Raw genomic sequence first — 19,756 nt, forward strand, 5'->3', positions numbered from 1 at the left:
TCTCTCTCTCTCTCTCTCTCTCTCATCCATATAATTCAGTCATGCATCCTTCAGACCCCACCTGCATATGGTAAAGCCTCCTTCTCCTGTGCAGGCCAGAAGAGAACATTTTTATAAGTTTCCTGAAGTACAGGAGGGATGAAGTGCCTGAAACTTCATTGGGAGGGAGTTCCAGAGAATGGGGCACTGATGGAAAAAGCCTGCCTCTGAGGCCCTGTCAAATAACAATCCTGCAGGGATGGGACCTGGAGATCTTTGACCCACTGATCATCGAGATCTGATTGGATGGATAGATGAATGCCAGAGTTTCTCAGAATCCTGGATAAGAGCCATATAGGACTTTAAAGATCACAGCTAATATCTTGGATCTCACTCAGAAGACCACTCGCAAACAATGGAGCTCCTGTAGCAGAGAGATCACCCAAATATATTTGGGCACATCCATCACTGCCTTGGCTAACATTTTACACCAGCTGTAGCTTCCAGACGTTCTTCAAGGGCAGCCTCATTTAGACTGCTTTATAGTAATCCAACTGGAAGGTGAGTAGGGTATGAATGGCCATGAGCAGGACCTGATGATCAAGAATGGCTGCAACTGGCACACCAGATATAATGGAAATGCACAAACCTCTCAAGACAATGTAATGATTTCTCTAGCCATTAATGTCAGCAAGTTCATCTTAGAATCATGATGTTAAATAAATTTACAGGATCAGATTCAGCTTAGTTATCATTTAAAGAACTAAATAAAACCAGAGTTGCAGTTTCAATACCTGTGGAGGATGCCAATCTGGAAATTCCTTGGGTATGGTCTTATTTTCCTTCCTCTGTTCTTCACCCCACAAGTCAGCATCTCTCAACTCTGCCATATTTTCTTTCCTTCACCCACCAGTCTGCCCACCACTAACTTCATCTTCACCAACTCATCAGACCAAATATGAAGTAGTAGAAAAGTGTTGGACTTGAAGCAGGAAGACCAAGGTTCAAGACTACCTTTGACCATTCAAGCTCACAGGTTGACTTTGGGCCAGTCACTCTCTCCCTCATCCCAACCTACCTCAATATACCAGTCTTCTTGAGCTCCTATATATGTTGGCTATAACTAAAGCAATCATGTAATTGCCCTGCTGGGAATACAATGGATACAGCCTGCCTGGGAAGGGTCCCTTACTGTTTTCAAAGGAGTTCTCACCTAAACATTCCAATCTCTTGGCCATTATCTGCAACCATTTTCAGCACCATCATTTCTTTGTCTGTGTTTGATGAATACCTGGAAAGCGGGGTAGGGGGGAAGGGGGGGAGAAAAGAGAGACTTTCACGGCAACTGGAGTATTTAATTCTGGAGTCAGAAGCAAACATTTACAGATAGGTTACACAGGACACAATTCCTTGGGGAGGTCTCTTGTACATCCACCCATATACACACTTCTAATGTCATGGAGATTATAGAAGAATACTGTCATGCTGTAGAAAGGCCTTGTCAGGTATATGCCAAATTCCATTATTATATTGCTCTGGTTTATCAATTAATCATGCTTTATGGCTATATCTATTATGTCATTATTATACCATGATGTTTTGTTTTCTATAAACTGCTGAATGACGTAAGTTTCAGGTGGTTTAAAAAGAATAAATAAATGAATGGCCCAGAAAGAGCCCGAAAGGGAGTGGAAGAAGGAGAAAAGAGATAGCACCTTCTAAATATCTAGTCCTCTCCTTCTGGGCATGAATGCATTTTGGAAAGCAATTGGGGAAAACCAACCATGAAAGGAGGAACAGGATCTATGGAGAAAGTGGTGCTAAAACTCTACCAAAACCCGAAGCCAACTTCATTGTATTGTTCTTGTTAAAGGCAACCAGAAGGGAAGCCAGAACAGGGCGGCTTTCCGATGCCTCCGTGTATACTGTCTGTCATGATTTTTTGTTTTCATTTTGTCTACAAGCCCCAAAGACTAGAAATGGTGTTTCTGCTGCACCTGTGAGGTTCTCTCACAGCCCTAACTGAGGAGGCAGAAGAGAAAGCTCAGTTTGATCATGGCACGAAACCTCAGTGAAACACCACTTGAATAATTCTGCAGAGAGTCACAAGCTGTGTCATATTTTAAGAACAGCAACCCAATTCCAAAAGTGCCCACCAGCCCTCAAACACTTGCCTCCTCCCACTCTAGAACTAGAGTCTAGTCTAGAACTAGAGTTGGTTCCCCAAGGACTGTCAAATGGCCTTTCTGTTTCCATTGATAGAACAGAGGCAGAGCTATCCGATACAAGCTGCAATGTTGACAATGTTGACATTAATACTACAGTGTACAGTGGTACCTCTAAGTACGAACTTAATCCGTTCCGTGACTCTGATCGCAAGTCGAGTTGGTTGCAAGTCGAGGTAAATTTTCCCATAAGATTCAAGGTAATTACTGTTAATCCGTTCCAGTGTCCGTGGACCACGCGTCAGGGGCGGAAAAACGGCCGCGGACCACGCGGCAGGGCGGAAAAATGGCCGCGGACCACGTGTCAGGGGCGGAAAAATGGCCACGGACCACGTGGAAAGGGTGGAAAATGGCTGCGGATCCAGTTCGTAAGTCGAGGCGAGTTCATAAGTAGAGGTAAATTTTTGGGGCTGGAGCTGGTCATATCTCGAAAGATTCGTAAGTAGGGGTGTTCGTAAGTAGAGGTACCACTGTATTAACTACAGAAGAGAGTGAACTTCCTCGTTATTTGTGTGCTAATTTTGGTCATGCCAAATTTGAAACGTTTAATTGGAGGGGGGAAATGATTTTTCCCCAGTTGTTTTTAGTTTTCTTTTTCTACAAGATTAACATCGGAAGATTGGTTAGCAGTAGGATATCAGTTTCTGTGTATGCACATTGTTCCTTGTCCCAAAGGGCTAAACAACTGGTTCTCACAGATAAGGTTGGGTTATTTATTTTCACTGCTCTTCTGGCCAAAAGTTTTAATTCCCTGCTGTTGTTTACTTTTATATAAGGAATGGATGCATTCTATTAACTAAAAGCAGAGTTGGTTAATACAGGCAGTCCTTGCTTACTGACAGTAACTGGGATGGGGAAGTCCGTAGCTAAGCAACCCAGTTGTAAGGTACAACAGCATGTGACCACATTGACTTGCAATGGCAGTTCCAGCAGTCCCAGTTGCCATTTGTAAGCAAATCCTGTCTAGTTGCAGTGTCCTGTGGTCATGTGATCACCATTTGCAAACTCCTGCTGGCTTTCCCATTGATTTTGTTGTTGGAAGCTGGCAGGGAAGGTCGCAAATGGCAATCATGTGATAGCAGGGTGATGCGACATTGCAATTGGAAGCCAGTTGCTGAGCACCTGAATTGCGATGATGTGACCACGGGGATACTCCAACAGCTAGAACTACAAGGACCTGTTCTAAGTCTCCCTCCTTCAGTGCCATGATTAACTTTGAACAGCCACTGAATGAGTGCACGTTAAATGAGGACTACCTGTATTACTCATTGTTTATACACATTTTTGCAATTTTGCAAAATACACATCATGTCTCATAGACTAGTCATTGTTCTCTCTCTCTCTTTCTCTGTCTTGGAGCTATGTTTATATACAACTTTAGCAAGTCTCCTCTTAAATAAAAATCAGATATGTTCATTATATCTCTAATAGGGGGAGATCTAAAGCCAATTCTCGATCTTCCTGAGAAGACAATGCATTGATGGGCCATCTCTCCTTAAAGGTTTCCCTATTTTCAGCTCTGACTGATCGAATGGTGTCTACAATTTTTGTGCTGAAAATAAAGGCCACCTAGTGCCCTTCCAACAGCCTGCCTGCCTAACAACTTGTACCTTGAGATGCTTTAGACTCTGAGTCTCACAGCCCTATGTTATTGGCCATAAGAGATGCAACTATTAGGAGTTGGTCCAAAGCAAGTGTAGGACACAAAACAGGAATAGGGTAAAAAATGAACAAAACAATAAGTCATAGTATTCCAGGTACGGCTCCTATAAAATACCTATAAAATACCTATAGAATTCTTTTTTTTTTTTTTTGAGAAAAATCTACAAATAATTGCTTAGAACAATGTTTCTCAACCTTGGCAACTTTAAGCTGTGTGGATTTCAACATGCTGGAGGGAATTCCGGGAGCTGAAGTCCATACAGCATAAATTTGCTAAAGTTGAGAAATTGTGATGGACTGGAATGGAGGAAGGGGGGTGAAAATGGTGCTCTCGTCTCTGGAGATAAGCGGAGAAAGCTGGCGCATCCCTAAACATTCCAGAAGATAGTAGAGACTTGTGCCTGGGAACTACTAATCAGTCTGAGAAGATTCCGTAAACAAGCACTAGCTAATAAACCTTGCTGATTGAACCTGCACGGTCTCCAGGAGTTCCTTGGGCTAGGCCTGACACCAATCTTCTCAGACTCACTAGTAGTTCCCAGGCACAAGTCTCTACTATCTTCTGGAACGTTTAGGGATGCGCCAGCTTTCTCTGCTTATCTCCAGAGCGTTGCTCTGGAGATGAGAGCACCGTTTTCAGCCCCCTTCCTCCATTCCAGTCCATCACAGAAATACTGGCTTAGAGCAAGTGAATCTTAATCCATGGTTGAAAGGATATAAATACTTAGCTGAATTATAAGACCCACAATGCTTCTATTACAATTAATGAAAATGCCTCAGGACTTTCCTCCACTTACCTGCGTCTTTCAGAGTCTGGATTCTGAAGGTAAGAAAAAGGACTTCTGTTGATCTGGCAGTTCTCTGCCCAACCTGTATTGATAAAAATGTGTCCTTTCACCATATTTTGATGGGCCATCTCAATACTCTGAAAATTAGAAAATAGGGAGAAAAAGATGGAGATTGAGACACTTTGATTTGCATCCAGCTTTTTTTGCTAATGAAGGGTTAGCATTACCCTATTTACATAACAGAAAATCATCACAACAAAGAGTCCTGTTGATCTTCTCGTGGCAGATATTCTCATGGGCAAAGAGAAGAGGCTGTGAGAATGCAGGGGAGAACCCCAACCTCGGATGAAGCCACATGTGCCAGCAGCCCTCCCAAGCCAAAGGATGGTTGCCTGAACACTCATGTTTTGCAATATAGAATGGGAAGCATGGACTGAACAGTTGATAATACAAGAAAGAAAGAAAATCATAGTTCAAAGTAATGATACAGACAGGCTGCATCCTACCACAGAGGTAAATCTAAACAAATCCTATTTATGCCACTAGACATCTCTCAGATGAGAACCAGGTAGAACAATCAGGTGTCAGCCTGCAATGGAATATTAACATCACAATCTTATATGTGTTTAATGGGGGGAAAAACTCTCACTGAATTGAACACATTCAGAACCTTATTTATCTATGTAGTAATTGTGCTAAATGAATCAAAAGAAACAAATGCATCTGTTGAAAAAGGTAAAGACTCCTTCAAGTTGAGCTCAGCTCCTGGTGACAACAGGGGAACTTCCATGTAGTTTTCTTCACAACACTACAAATGTTGTTGACCATTGCCTTCTCCTTTTGAGTTTTTTTGTCCCCTTCTGGGATTTTCCAATGATCTCTCATCCTACTACTAACTAGATGCAATTCTCCTTAGCTTTCTTGGAGATCACCCAAGGACAGCTAGATGTTAATCCCTGAATTGTATATAGACAATGAAGAAATGGCACATCTAACTGTTGATCTTTAACCTTGTCTATGTTGCTACCTTCTGGGTCCTCCTACCGCATCCTGCAATTGATAGGGCAGGGTCAAGGTTTTAGCTGCCCCCCTTCCACAGAAAGCAAGATCTTTCCAGAGTTCCTGGATAAGTTAAGGTTGTAGAAATCTTGGTAACTGGATCATTTTCCCATTAGAATCCAATTTATCTTCCAGGTTGCTACAGTGGATACTTTCTCAGTGTCTCGAGGCTGTGGAGGAAGAAGCTGTTCTCTTGGAGCAATGTCCAAAGGAGGATGACAATCTCTTTCAGCCTCAAAAGATACCATTATATGCAGTTAAAATGCTAGATTGGATGTGGTCTTACCTTTAGGATCCCATTGATAATGGCAGTTAGTGATGGCTTTATAAGTCCTCCACTTGTTATCAGAAAGAGGGTGTGTTGGAAATAGCCTCCAGGTCCAGAATGGCTATGAGTTCCACTCAATATAACATTGTCGTGTTTGTAGAGATCTCCATATTTATCTTTTAACTGTTTCATTACCTTAAAAAAGGTTTGCAAGAAATATATTTTCTAACATTGTTAGATTTTACTTTTATATAAAATCTTTCCAACAGAACAAGGAGAGGGGTATTTCTGAAGTCATTCAATGATGAGAATTAGAAGTCTATGAGTGTACACACATACCCAGAGAAAGTGTGATAAGGCACTTTAAAGACATACACCTGTGTGCATTTATCAAGGCATTTATTTTAATCATGCCTGGTGATGTTGGGATTGTAATCCACCCCTTCTAAAACCAGTGAAGAAAAGCTGTCTTAATTACAATGTGGGGTTTCAGGACCAGGATTTGACCTGAAGATTATCTGCAGTGATGAATTAAATACATGAAATAATCCATTACACAGAAAGCATGGCCAGAAAATGGAAGTCAACTCCCTCTATGAATTGATATCTGATGGTCTACATATAGAACTTGACTAAAATTAAGCATTTATCTTTTAATTCCTAAATTTCTACTGGTGTGGCATTCAAGTATTTCTGTTCTGGTTTTTTGCTAAGAGTTACTGTTGCTCTTTCCCCCCTGTTTTCTTTCTTGATTTTGGACATTATATGGTCGATGAAAAACCATTTTATGTACAGTGCCTATTGGTGAAATCCAGCTCCATTCCTCAAATCCCAAGGATACTTACATCATCTGAAATTATGTCACCCTTAGCCACACAACATCCTAATTCTTTAAGTAAGTATCACAGCATCACTGTGGTTAAGGCGCATGAGTATACTTCAGCTCATACAAAGCAAAAAGAAAATAAAACATAAGGTCAGGTCAGGTACTGCTTATTCCCTACTTACCTCTAGCCTCACTCTTTGAGACATCATTCCTATCTCAGCAACCACAAATACTACTCGTTTGGTGTTATTCTTTCGCTCTGCAAGGATGAAACTTCTGCAATATTGTCGTGAGATTATCCCTGTACCACTCTGATCTGGACTGCCATAGCCCATCTACAGGAGAACACAAGATTTTATTATTTATTCATTTACTTAAGATTAGAAACTGCTTCAGTGGTGATTGACTCTAATTTGCTAAGTTAAAAAAAATGAAAATATAGGGATATAATTACTTACATTCCGTACTCATATTGTTCGATAAATATGGGAACAAAAATTACTCTCTCGCATCATGCCATCAGCATGTACCAAGGAGCAACAAGCAAACTCATATAAGCTCTCATCTTACTATATGAGGAGATCTACTCATCTCAAATCCCAAAGGTATTTTGGAACAGCCAAGATTTCTTAAACCCCCACAGGGTTGTTGACAGTTTAAGCTTGGGAGAAATGCTGTTCCAAAAAGTGAGGAAGTAATGCAGAAGACCTTGCAATCCCTGATGGTAACGCTCCTTCAGAGTAGGGGCCCAAAGGTAGGTGGAGTGGTTCATTTCATTATTATTGACTTATTGGTATATTTTTCCTAAGAGAATTTTGAGAAGGAATCTACAGTAGTTGTACAAGAAGGTTGGAATGAACGTAATGGTATGTGGGAATGACCTTGGCAGAGTTACCAGCAGAAGAGGGGAGCTAGTATTCATTGTCGTGCTTTGTGTCTGTACTACCTTGAAGGGATTACAATGAAAGAAGATGAATAGGAAAAGGTAGAAGCTAGAGGAGAAGAAAGTGGTCCTGGCTGGGAGCTCTAACTTGCTGTGATATAGAGGATTGGAAAGAAGGCAGTTCAGAGGACCAGAGTGGGAATATTATAGGACTGGAGGGGAAAGGGTTTCATGGGGCAGACAGGGACTGAAGAAGAACCCTCCTCTCCCATTGTAAGAGAGCAAAAGGCATGAGGCCCATGGCTCCATGGTTGGATGAGAGCTTGATAGAAGGGGGTCGGGGGGGGGGCCTCAGAACAGGATAGGCAGGAGTTTGGGTAGGATATTATATGGTTGGTGTAAGTAGGCTGTGAGCTATCGAGTCCAGGCAAATACTCACGAAAGGTAGTTCAGCTACAGGACCAGTACAATCTGCGCGACCAACACCGATTAAGTAACCCTCTTTAGAACATGCAGGATTAACACCTGAAAAACATATATAGAAGAATTGGGAACTCCTTCCAACAAAGAAGCAGGGTAGTGCAGAATCTGGAATTGGAAACCATATCTAAGTTCTTAAACCTAGCTTTACATGGTTGAAAGAATGCTGTTTGAGGAGTCCAAAATGAGTCCAATGAAATGAAACTGCCTTGAGAGCACAGCACCTTCAGGATGAGAAGTGTGTTCACTCATGATGGAAGATTTAAGTGGTGGTGACCCACCTTGTGAGGGGCAATATTAGGTTGTAAAGGCATGCAAGGTTTGGTACCTGTAATGGAAGACATGTGCGAGGAGGATACTGAAATGGAGGATCAAGGTTATCAGGAGGGAGGGGGAGCATTCCTGAGTAAGCGCTTCCTCAGTCTGCAGCAGGACCATTAGAAGGTGAAGAAGCCGAGACTGGCCCCTCCCTAGAGTCTCACGAGGTATAGCAACTAGTTGCTTTAGCATAGGTTTAGTCTGGCGAGATTCTGTCTATTAGGTGCAAGCTAATAAAGGAAGTATACTGGACTGGACTGCCTCGTTGTCATTCTTGGCCTGGGCATGACATCAATCTCGCCAGACTTCTACTCCCATCAAGAGGGAGGAAATTTTCAGCATGATCCTCAAGGAGCACTGTCAACTCTGCAACAACTGGCAACAGCATTGCTACAGCATCAATAGCAAGTGGACACACAGATTAATAATCTACAGACCACAATGATGCAGCTGGCACAGCAGCTAAGGTAGATCACCCAGCAGGCTGCAGTCAGGCCACCAGTCCTCTTGTGTTCTCACGGAAGCATGCCAGAAAAGTATGGAAGGGACGTGGACCAGTTTGGAACCTTCCTGGCACAGTGTGAGTTATTTATGGACAGCAGACCAGCAAAATTCCCTACAGACTGCACAAAGGTGCCTTTTGTGTTAAGCTTGTTGAAAGGACCGGCAGCAAAATGGGCTACTCCCATGATAGAGGCTAATGACAATGAGGACGTCCAGTCCAGTATAGTTCCTTTATTAGCTTGCACTTAACAGATAGAATCTCGCCAGACTAAACCTATGCTAAAGCAATTAGTGGCTACACCTTATGAGACTCTAGGGAGGGGCCAGTCTCAGGTTCTTCACCTTCTAATGGTCCTGCTGCTCACTGAGGAAGCGCTTGCTCAGGAATGCTCCCCCTCCCTCCTGATAACCTTGATCCTCCATTCCATATCTTCCTCGCACATGCCTTCCATTACAGTACCCCAAAAGAGGGTACCTTTGTTTTTTGCAAACTTTATTTCCTGTTTCTGAGACAGTTCAACAAGAAATGGAATCAGTGATGGAATGGAAGATTATAATGACTTCGGTCTCTCACCATTCTTAATAGATCCTAGAGAGGTCAGCAAGGAAGGGACTGTCCGAGACACTGTCTCAGTTCTTGCTCTCCTTTGGGAGAACTCCAAGGAGTCAAGGGAGAAGTACAAGTAGTGCCATGTTTAGAAGAAAAAGCTGTGAAATCCATGATGTCATTAGTTTTGAGCCCCCAGGCACAATGTTTCAGGGCACTGACCATCCTAGATTTTTTTTTTTAACCTTAGTTTCTTCTTCTTTTTCTCCTGTTTTCCCCAATTATCTGTCCCTTGTGTTGCTGTATCCATACCTGTTGCCAGACTACAAGACGCTGAACCTGCCCTCCATGTTCAACCACAGCATTTAAATATCTCCTTTATCTGTGGAGTCCTTGGTGCACTCTGAGCTTGGTTGTTTGTTGCAGACATTTCATTACATGACTAGGTGACATCATCAGTGCTCAGTGCCTCAGTGCCCTAGTCGGGTAATGAAACGCCTGCAAGCAAACAACCAAGCTCAGAGAGCATCAAGAACTGACATTCTCTTCCATTGGTCTCCTTTATCTGGCAGTTGGCAATGTGACCATCATTCCCAGAAGCAGCCAGGAAAGAACTGCAATTTGAGAATTAATGCCAGCCATTTAATCCTCTTCTACTTTTCCCCCAGGACCACCCTTTCTTCCAAATCTCCTGTCCCAGTATTTTTCTTCATTGTAATCCCACCCTTTTTTAGTGAGCATATGGGGATATGAACACCCTGAGAAAAGTCCTGTGAGGGAAAATGAATGGACCAAAATCATTTCAATCCCATCCTTGTAAGAAATCCCTCAAGTGCAATTGAGAATAACTTCATGAGCATCACTATCTCACTGATATTGGAATACTGATATAAGATGACCAGAGACTTACCACCATTGCTGCCCTCACTTGGGAGAAAATGGAGGACTAAGAGGGATGCAACCACTGCTAGCACTATCATCACAAAGGCAACAACAGCAACACGTAGAGCAACAGCTGATTTGGATTTGTTCATTTATGGAACAACAACTATAAAAAGAAAAGTATAGGAAATAGGTCAAATAGAAGTAGTGGAAACCTAGGTAGATGTCTTATACATCTTTGGATAAATCAGATATTTTGTTCTCATGAAGAAGGAGGTAAGGCACCACACACAGTTCCACAGACAGAAGTCAACATCGATAACAAATGAGGTTAGGGTTGCAAGATGGACTACAGAGTATCATAACTCTTGCGTCCAGCTACTTGATACTACTGCTGATCCTTGGGCAACTGCCTCACATTATCCAACAGTAGAGCCTGCCTTGATTTTATTTTTAAATATGTAGCATAAACTGAACCTGAAAAATTAGCTATTGTCTTCTGTTCTTTCTCTTGTTTTTAACCAACTAAATATCGAAAAGAAAGAAAAAGAATACACAAAATTACAAAGAAAGGGAGTTGGAGCTGGAGCTGGAAAAAAAGAAACAAAAACATTCAAGATATGTATCTACAGTCATACATATATCAAAACATTGAAGCCATGATTCATTACAGTCCTCCATGAGTGATTTCTATTAATCAGTTCTGCAAATCACTGAATTGTCTTTCTGATGTTGAACAATAAGTCTTTTGATTGTGAGTCTATTTTATTTATTTATTTATTTGATTTATCTCCGCCCATCTCCAACTAATGGGGGACTCTGGGCGACTTTTCTTTGTCCAGAAGTTAACTCCCATGTGATAAAAGATAGAATATAAACAAAAAGATAGCTATTGTCTTGAACTGGAAATACAAAATCACCCTTGTAAATAAATGGTTGAAGAGAATCAGAAGAAAGTTGGAAATTCCTTTTTGTTTATGGACACCGAAAGAAACACAGAACTGTCAAAATGACATGGTAGCTTGGTGGGTCCACTGAAGTGACTTCTTCCTGCATTCCACTGAGCCTTGAGCAACTTTGAGTAAGAAATGTTTCACAAATAACATATTACTCTCACTTCAAAGCAGATTGGTCTAATGCTTTTTATAATATAGCAATTTTGAATTGCATTTTTGATGAGGATTTCTTGATAACTTCTGCTGTATCAGTTAACATAAAAAAAAAAACAACTAAGCAAGATCATGTATCACTTCATCCTTGAACTCCTAACATCCTGGAATTTACAGCATTTAGGTTGCAAAGTTCAGATACAGATATAGATATGAATTATTACACAGTGTCTTATTCTCTTTCTTTCTTTAGGAAATGAACCTGCCATGACACTGGTTTCGATCTCATTGCTGAATGCCTCGGGTTACTTGGGAAATGCATGTAGATAGCAAGTATGGATGGGCGCTGAATTAATGTGGATTAGGTACAAGAGTGAGTGACCTGCATGGAAGGAGCATGTTGAGGTGGTTGGATCATATGCAGAGAATGACTGAGGATCCAATCGCAAATGAATAAATGAAAGAAAAGAGAACAGATTGAGAGGAAGGAGAAGACCAAGAGAGTTACAGTTAGATGGAACTGATGAGATCCTCAGGAAGACAGAAGTGAAGTTTAAAAAAGGGCAACATGTGAAGAAGTATAGGATGGAAGCAAGTATATGAAGACACAGTGAATGTGTTGACATAAACCACATACTCTTACCCCATGCCTTTAATTTCTTTGCTTACTATTTCTTATTCTGTTTTGCACTTTGCATCATGTTGCTCATCCCTAAAGATAATAGTGGGATGAATTTACAATAGATCCAGCTATGCACAAGTACTGTAGGGTTTTTTTTAAAAGAGTAACGAAGAACTATTTGATAAAGCCTTGTTGGGACCTGGATGGGTCAACCTGTCTTGTTCCCACTTGACCTCTTGTCAGCCTTTGATACCATCAGCCACTGTATCCTTCTGAACTGTCTCTGAGAGTTAGGGGTTGGAGGCACTATTTTAGAGTGGTTCTGTTCCTTCCTTAGAGAGCAGTTCCGATCATTTGTAGTGGGACAGGAAAATTCAACACCCCCTTGGTCAGTTCCACAGGAATGGATTCTCTCATCCTGCTGCATAATATCTATTTGAGGCCACTGGGAGAGATTAGCTGTCAGTTTGGGGTGAAGAATTACTGGTACGCTGATGATATTTTATTCATTCATTCATTCATTCATTCATTCATTCATTCATTCATTCATTCATTCATTCATTCATTCATCATATTTATATAGCCGCCCATCTCACACAAGGTGACTCTGGGAGGCATACAACAATTAAAGAATTAAAAAAAATATTCAGCCACACATCACCATCTTGGGCTAAGGTGGATTTTTTGAGGTATGGAGTTGGTGCCTGGAAACTAGGAGGGTCTGGACAGGATGAAACAAGTAAGGTTGAACCCAAACAAGACAGAGTTGCTTATTTATCCAGAGATTATTGGTTCTCTCTTCCAGTGGTTACTTGAATGGGGAATTTCTCCCCCTGAAGAAGCAGGTCTGTCTGTGATGTGAGTGTCCTCCTGGACCTATGCTGACTACTTGATGGACAAGCTGAGGCCATTGCTAGAGGGGTGGCTTTGTTAAGCTTTGGATGATGTATCAGTTGTAATCCTTCCTGGCTAAGGAGGTCCCACTCACAGTCACTCAAGATTTAATAATTTTATGTGTGGATTACTCTAATGTATTCTACTTGGGGCTGCTCTTGAAGATCACTCAGAAGCTGGTCCAGAATGTGATGTGAGTAATTATGGGACTGGCTGGGTACGTCCATGTAAAGCCGCTACTACACAAGCTGCACTGTTTACAAGTAGGTCTCTGGATGCTATATCTATAAAGCTTAGATGGCATAAGGCCTGGATATTTGAAGGATTAATTGTCTCCCTTGTGTTTGCCCATCCAATAAGATCCAATGTGTACCCACCATTGAGGTTGAGTTGTTGTGTAAATGCTATAGTTTTCTTTCCCTGGTACAGCTGTTTTGTTCCTCTTAATTGTTACATTGTTTTTAACCTTTGTTTGTCTCCCAAAGTCATGTTCAAGTGGGCAGCCATAGAAATTCAAATGATAAATAAAATATATTTTTTTACAGCTGAAAACTGCCAGAGTCTTTGGATTCTGATGGCATATACAGTGGGGCAAAAAAGTATTTAGTCAGCCACCAATTGTGCAAGTTCTCCCACTTAAAAAGATGAGAGAGGCCTGTAATTTTCATCATAGGTATACCTCAACTATGAGAGACAAAATGGGGAAAAAAATCCAGAAAATCACATTGTCTGATTTTTAAAGAATTTATTTGCAAATCATGGTGGAAAATAAGTATTTGGTCACCTACAAACAAGCAAGATGTCTGGCTCTCACAGACCTGTAACTATTTCTTTAAGAGGCTCCTCTGTCCTCCACTCGTTACCTGTAGTAATGGCACCTGTTTGACCTTGTTATTGGTATAAAAGACACCTGTCCACAACCTCAAACAGTCACACTCCAAACTCTACTATGGCCAAGACCAAAGAGCTGTCAAAGGACACCAGAAACAAAATTGTAGACCTGCACCAGGCTGGGAAGACTGAATCTGCAATAGGCAAGCAGCTTGGTGTGAAGAAATCAACTGTGGGAGCAATAATTAGAAAATGGAAGACATATAAGACCACTGATAATCTCCCTCGATCTGGGGCTCCATGCAAGATCTCACCCCGTGGGGTCAAAATGATCACAAGAACAGTGAACAAAAATCCCAGAACCACATGGGGGGACCTAGTGAATGACCTGCAGAGAGCTGGGACCAAAGTAACAAAGGCTACCATCAGTAACACACTATGCTGCCAGGGACTCTCATCCTGCAGTGCCAGACGTGTCCCCCTGCTTAAGCCAGTACATGTCTGGGCCCGTCTGAAGTTTGCTAGAGAGCATTTGGATGATTCAGAAGAGGATTGGGAGAATGTCATATGGTCAGATGAAACCAAAGTAGAACGTTTTGGTCTAAACTCAACTTGTGTTTGGAGGAGAGAGAATGCTGAGTTGCATCCAAAGAACACCATACCTACTGTGAAGCATGGGGGTGGAAACATCATGCTTTGGGGCTGTTTTTCTGCAAAGGGACCAGGACGACTGATCCGTGTAAAGGAAAGAATGAATGGGGCCATGTATCGTGAGATTTTGAGTGAACACCTCCTTCCATCAGCAAGGGCATTGAAGATGAAACGTGGCTGAGTCTTTCAGCATGACAATGATCCCAAACACACCGCCCGGGCAACGAAGGAGTGGCTTCGTAAGAAGCATTTCAAGGTCCTGGAGCGGCCTAGCCAGTCTCCAGATCTCAACCCCATGGAAAACCTTTGGAGGGAGTTGAAAGTCCGTGTTGCCCAGCGACAGCCCCAAAACATCACTGCTCTAGAGGAGATCTGCATGGAGGAATGGGCCAAAATACCAGCAACAGTGTGTGAAAACCTTGTGAAGACTTCGTTTGACCTCTATCATTGCCAACAAAGGATATATAACAAAGTATTGAGATGAACTTTTGATATTGACCAAATACTTATTTTCCACCATGATTTGCAAATAAATTCTTTAAAAATCAGACAATGTGATTTTCTGGATTTTTTCCCCCATTTTGTCTCTCATAGTTGAGGTATACCTATGATGAAAATTACAGGCCTCTCTCATCTTTTTAAGTGGGAGAACTTGCACAATTGGTGGCTGACTAAATACTTTTTTGCCCCACTGTAAATGAGAGGAAAAAGTCAATAATAATTGAACACATCATTTTTAGATCATTAATGATATCACCCACAATCTCTGTTAATCATGCTAGAAGTTGGCCAAAGATTTCTTTCAACCAATGAAGCTCTACCAATCTTCTGGAAACAATAAAATGTGGGTCCACCTGGTAGTTGGGCATTCAGAGTCGTACCATGTCAAAGGACAAGATATTCCACCAAAAGCCATTAGGAGCTCAAACAGACATTATGCAAATTACGCATCATTCTGCCCCATTCCTGATTTTATTACCTTAATTATAAGCAAGGGGAGCCAAATATGAGCCAACCACCACAAGCAAAAAGAAAAAAGTCTGTCTTTGCTCCAACCCACCCCCCCCCAGGTTTTAAAGTAATTCATCTTCTCTAGGACAATATGGATTTTTAAGAAAAAAATCATTGGTGCCAATAGAATTATTTTATAAAATGTGCATTATTGGAAGGATGTTTAATTTTATTTAAAACAATGAGTCTGATGGGAAATAGTAGGTTTCCTCTTTCCTAACTCTCACGACTGTACCATCACCTACTTAATCCTTGTTTCTAGTAAATGGAACATTAGTTATTGTTGGGCACTTTGAATGTAGTGTAGCTCTCTATATTGGCTGTGAGCTAGGGGTTGTATGTGTGGCTGGCATATGCTGAGACTGTTTCTGTTGGTATGGGGAAGAGAAGAGAAGAGAGAAGTAACCATGGGTGGTTGGGATGTGTGGGATGGATGGAAAGGTAAAGAATGTAAAGAATTCTAAAGTCAAACCTGACTATTGGTGACTTCATGGACACATACATGCAATTTCCTTGGCAACAATATCAAAGTGGTTTGGCATTGCCTTCTTCCTCAGGATGTTTTTTCAACTTTCTAGTGTACAGATTGCATATGTAATCTTGTGAAAGAAATTGACCTGTATTTTCCTGATGAAGAAGAATACTCTTACACAACTGTCATATTGCATGTTGTAACCAGCAACTTTTGTGTGGAAGGCCAAGGATCAGGGATTGCAAAGATAAGATCTTCCTTGAGAAAAAATATCATTAAGAATTATTAGACTTTGTTCTTTAGGACATGAAGACTTTGATAAGATGGATACATTGTTTTATGTACCAACCTCCAGGCTAGAAAATAAAGTTCAACTCGTTCAGAGGGCATCAGATTGAGAATGGATGGACTCATATTTTGATCCCAATTCAGCTAACAGTTAGCAGGACATGAAGGCTATGAAATTAATAACTTGTGACCCCTTGTTCCATGGTTTTATTGGGCTTTAGATGTGAACCTCATACACACTGTACATCTCATCTGAAGGGACTGAAGACTCATGCCTTTGTAATCTCTCAGTTAGACTACTGCTATTTTCATGATCTTGAAGTTATCCTATAAGTTGCAGCTGGCAAGGAATGAATGTGCCTACTTGCTGATTGGTCCCAGTCACGTCAATTCCCAGTGACAATAATATGAGAGTCCAAGAGCGATGGTAAGGAAAAAATAAAAAGATCAAACAAAACAACTAGCATTATAAATGCTAAAGGCTAAAGGGAGCCAGGACTATGTCCTGATCATTGGGAGATCTTGTCTACAGGGATTTAGCACCACTCCCAAAATGTTCTTTCTGAATAATGTTACTCTGACATACCATCAATTCCCTGGCCCAAAGAAGCCCAATGATTAGCTGTTATCAGCTGATAGATTGGCCCCATTTCAATGCACCCACACAAAACCGAAGCACGTTCTGACAGATACTAATCCCATCCTCCACCTATTAAAACTTGCCTCCTTGCCAGCCATGTTAGGGACTGCAATGGGTGCCAGTTTCTCCCACCAGATGTGATATGGTAGAGGGCAAACAAAGCCAGGCAAATCCATCGTTTTGCTTTCCTTAACTTGTCCTGCATTAAAACAGTTACAGCGGCATCACCCACTAGCCTCTTTACTGAGGCAAAATAGGGCTGACTGATGAGGACAGTATAGCTTACAAAAATCTCAAACAATGCAGGAAACACAACTATGAGGAACTGCCCTAACTTATGACCTTTGTTCACATGTGGCTTATGCGCCATTACTGTAAACCATGGGATGCTCTGTTTTCCGTCACAAATGTCTAACCCATTGTCAGCCCTAAAAGGCAGACCAGACTAAGAAACCAATGCCATATAGCTGAGGACTACTTTTATTGTAACAGCTATACAGGAAGTCCTTATTTAGTGACTACAATTGGTTCTGGCAAAATGGTCACTAAATGAACCACATGACAGAGGGGGAAAGATCCTATGAAGATCGCTGGTTGCTGCCATTTCACTCAGATAAAGATGTCCCCTACAACGTCCTGTGCCTGATCTGTTTTCTTCCCCCCCCCCTTTTTTTGGCCCCTCACAGAGTGAGGGTATAAAACCACAGTGATTGCTTAAACAAGTGATCTCTTCCTGAGCTGCTTTTCTGCAGAGCACAGGGCATCTCTAAATAGTGCTAACAGCAAGTTAACAAGCTGGGTTCTCTCTGGGACCTTAATTAGTTGATTAGAACTCTCTGGCCAGCTCCCAGCTGCTGCCTGAAACTGACCAGATTTAATTAGTTTCACACTGAAGGCTGTTCTTGTAAATGCAGGCATTGATTGGAAAGTTACTTTTTCATCACTATAGCAATTGTGAATGGTTGCTGTCTGAGTCAGTTGTTAAATGAGGACTACCTGTAGTGACAGAATACTGATAGTGTGAATGTGCTCCCCCACCCCCCGAACACTATCTTCATGTGAACTAGGGAGGGGCCAGTCTGAGATGTTTTCTCAACTTAGTTTCTTTGGTTAAGAATTTGGCTAAGCCCACTTATCTGATCATTGCCTTGGTGGTAGCTATCCCTGACAGTACTTAAACAGTAAGATCTTGAAAGAAGCACCCAAGCTATTCTGGTGGCAGAGTTTATTTTTTAAAACAAATATGTCTCTTTTCAAATGCTAATCCCTTGGGCCAGGAAGAAGCGGAATCCCCCACCAGATCACAAGTCCCATGTTCTCACAATGGCTCAGTAGAGGCTTCAGTACTTTCACCTGGCTGAAAGCTCTAGGGAACCTTTGCATTTGCAGTCTTCTGCCAACTCACTGGCATTCTTGATGCCAGGCTGGCATTGCAGATGGTCCCCAAGCCGGAACACCCAGAGTCCTGGAATTACTTTAGCTCCAGTAGCAGCAAAGTTGGCTCTTGTCATCCCACCGTTTTGGGGATTGGGCCACCTGCCACTGAACCAGGGAAAAGCCAAGAGTAGCTGTTCATCAACGTGGGTGCACAACCTCCCCACGAGTCTCTGGAGCTCCATCCCAAGCCTCTGCAGCCACTGACATTAGGTACCTTCTTGTTGAGTGTGTGTAGGAATCCACTCTTAGCTTATGTTGAACCATCTAAATATACATGTACACAGGTCAGTTAGTCCTAGAGTTCCTCTCAAAACTGATTCCGTTCCTTCTACAAGATACTTTGCTATTGAAGTCCAAATTAGCTTGCTTTGCAAATAGGAACATTTACACTCTGCCTACCAGATGCAAGCATTTCATTTCGTCCTGCTGAGAGTGCCTGCTCTAGTCCATCCAGCAGGATGAGATCATGGCTACCTGCAGGGGTGTCCACAGACTACGGTTAAAAAGTCAAAATAACAGCTGCGATGGTGTGTGTTGCAGATAAAATACCTGATTGGAAGATTGAAACAGCATATAAACAGTAATCTAGTTGTAAATAAACATGATCCATATGGCTGGTTTTATAGCAGTTAAAATAACAGTAAGGTCCTTGATTTAAATCAAATATTTGTTTCAGTCTATCGGGCTTTCAAAGAAAGCCACCCTGACAACCTCATTTGCTCACAGGATGGTGTAATCAATACATCTTACAAATCTTACTGTGAAACCTAAAAGAAAATTATGTATCAGCTTGAGTTTTCTCCCTTTAGTTTGACACCTTTCCCAGCACAGCACTCACTCTGCTCACTCCAAAATCAATATGTAAAATGTTAATTCCTAATATTTAGGCCTTGCCCCACTTTCTCCTTCTTCTCTTCCAGCAGCTGATGTTTCTCAGCAACACCTCCATTTTGTTCTCTTTTTTAAAAAAAACATTTGAATGCAGTTTACTCACTTATTGGATCTTCCCACAGACAGGTGTTCACACCGAGCCGCCTCTTTTCTTCTCATTTTAAAGACTGATCTGCCTGCTGTTATAAATAGCTAGGTGAAAGACTCTGACCCTCCCATCAGATTGTATCATATCCCAGTACAACATTCCAAATGAGGAAAGTCCAGCATTAACCAAGATGGCAAAGTTGTACTACAAGCATTACAGAGGAGGAGTGGAAGTCAGAAAACTCAAATCCCTCCACTCAAGAAACTGGTCCAACCTTCTCACAGGGCAGCTGCTGTGGGAGGAAATGGGAAAGTGTAATGGTATGTGGGAAAGACCTTGGGAGACGGGACAAAGAGATGCTGTCTTGGGAACAGTCAGATAAGAGATAACACAGCCCACAT

At 41.7% G+C, this 19,756-nt stretch overlaps 1 protein-coding gene across 1 annotated transcript in view; it reads right to left on the reverse strand.

Moving 5' to 3' along the window:
- The window catches only part of LOC103060263 (putative neutral ceramidase C), a 35,441-nt gene extending 15,990 nt beyond the window's left edge, over nt 1-19,451 (reverse strand). The window contains exons 1-7 of the mRNA XM_088128999.1: nt 19,371-19,451; nt 10,450-10,587; nt 8,130-8,215; nt 6,990-7,142; nt 6,000-6,176; nt 4,664-4,791; nt 1,193-1,270 (exon numbers count right to left, since the gene is read on the reverse strand). Of these exons, the coding sequence (XP_087985125.1) occupies nt 1,193-1,270; nt 4,664-4,791; nt 6,000-6,176; nt 6,990-7,142; nt 8,130-8,215; nt 10,450-10,573 (746 nt within the window). The 5' untranslated portion in view covers nt 10,574-10,587; nt 19,371-19,451. The remainder of the gene's footprint in view (nt 1-1,192; nt 1,271-4,663; nt 4,792-5,999; nt 6,177-6,989; nt 7,143-8,129; nt 8,216-10,449; nt 10,588-19,370) is intronic.
- Between the last annotated feature and the right edge of the window lie 305 nt (nt 19,452-19,756).

The sequence above is a fragment of the Python bivittatus genome, unplaced genomic scaffold (assembly GCF_059951505.1).
Source record: "Python bivittatus isolate LINGU-HERP-01145 unplaced genomic scaffold, Pbiv_v1 ctg000780_np1212, whole genome shotgun sequence".
In the NCBI taxonomy this organism is placed as follows: Eukaryota; Metazoa; Chordata; class Lepidosauria; order Squamata; family Pythonidae; genus Python; species Python bivittatus.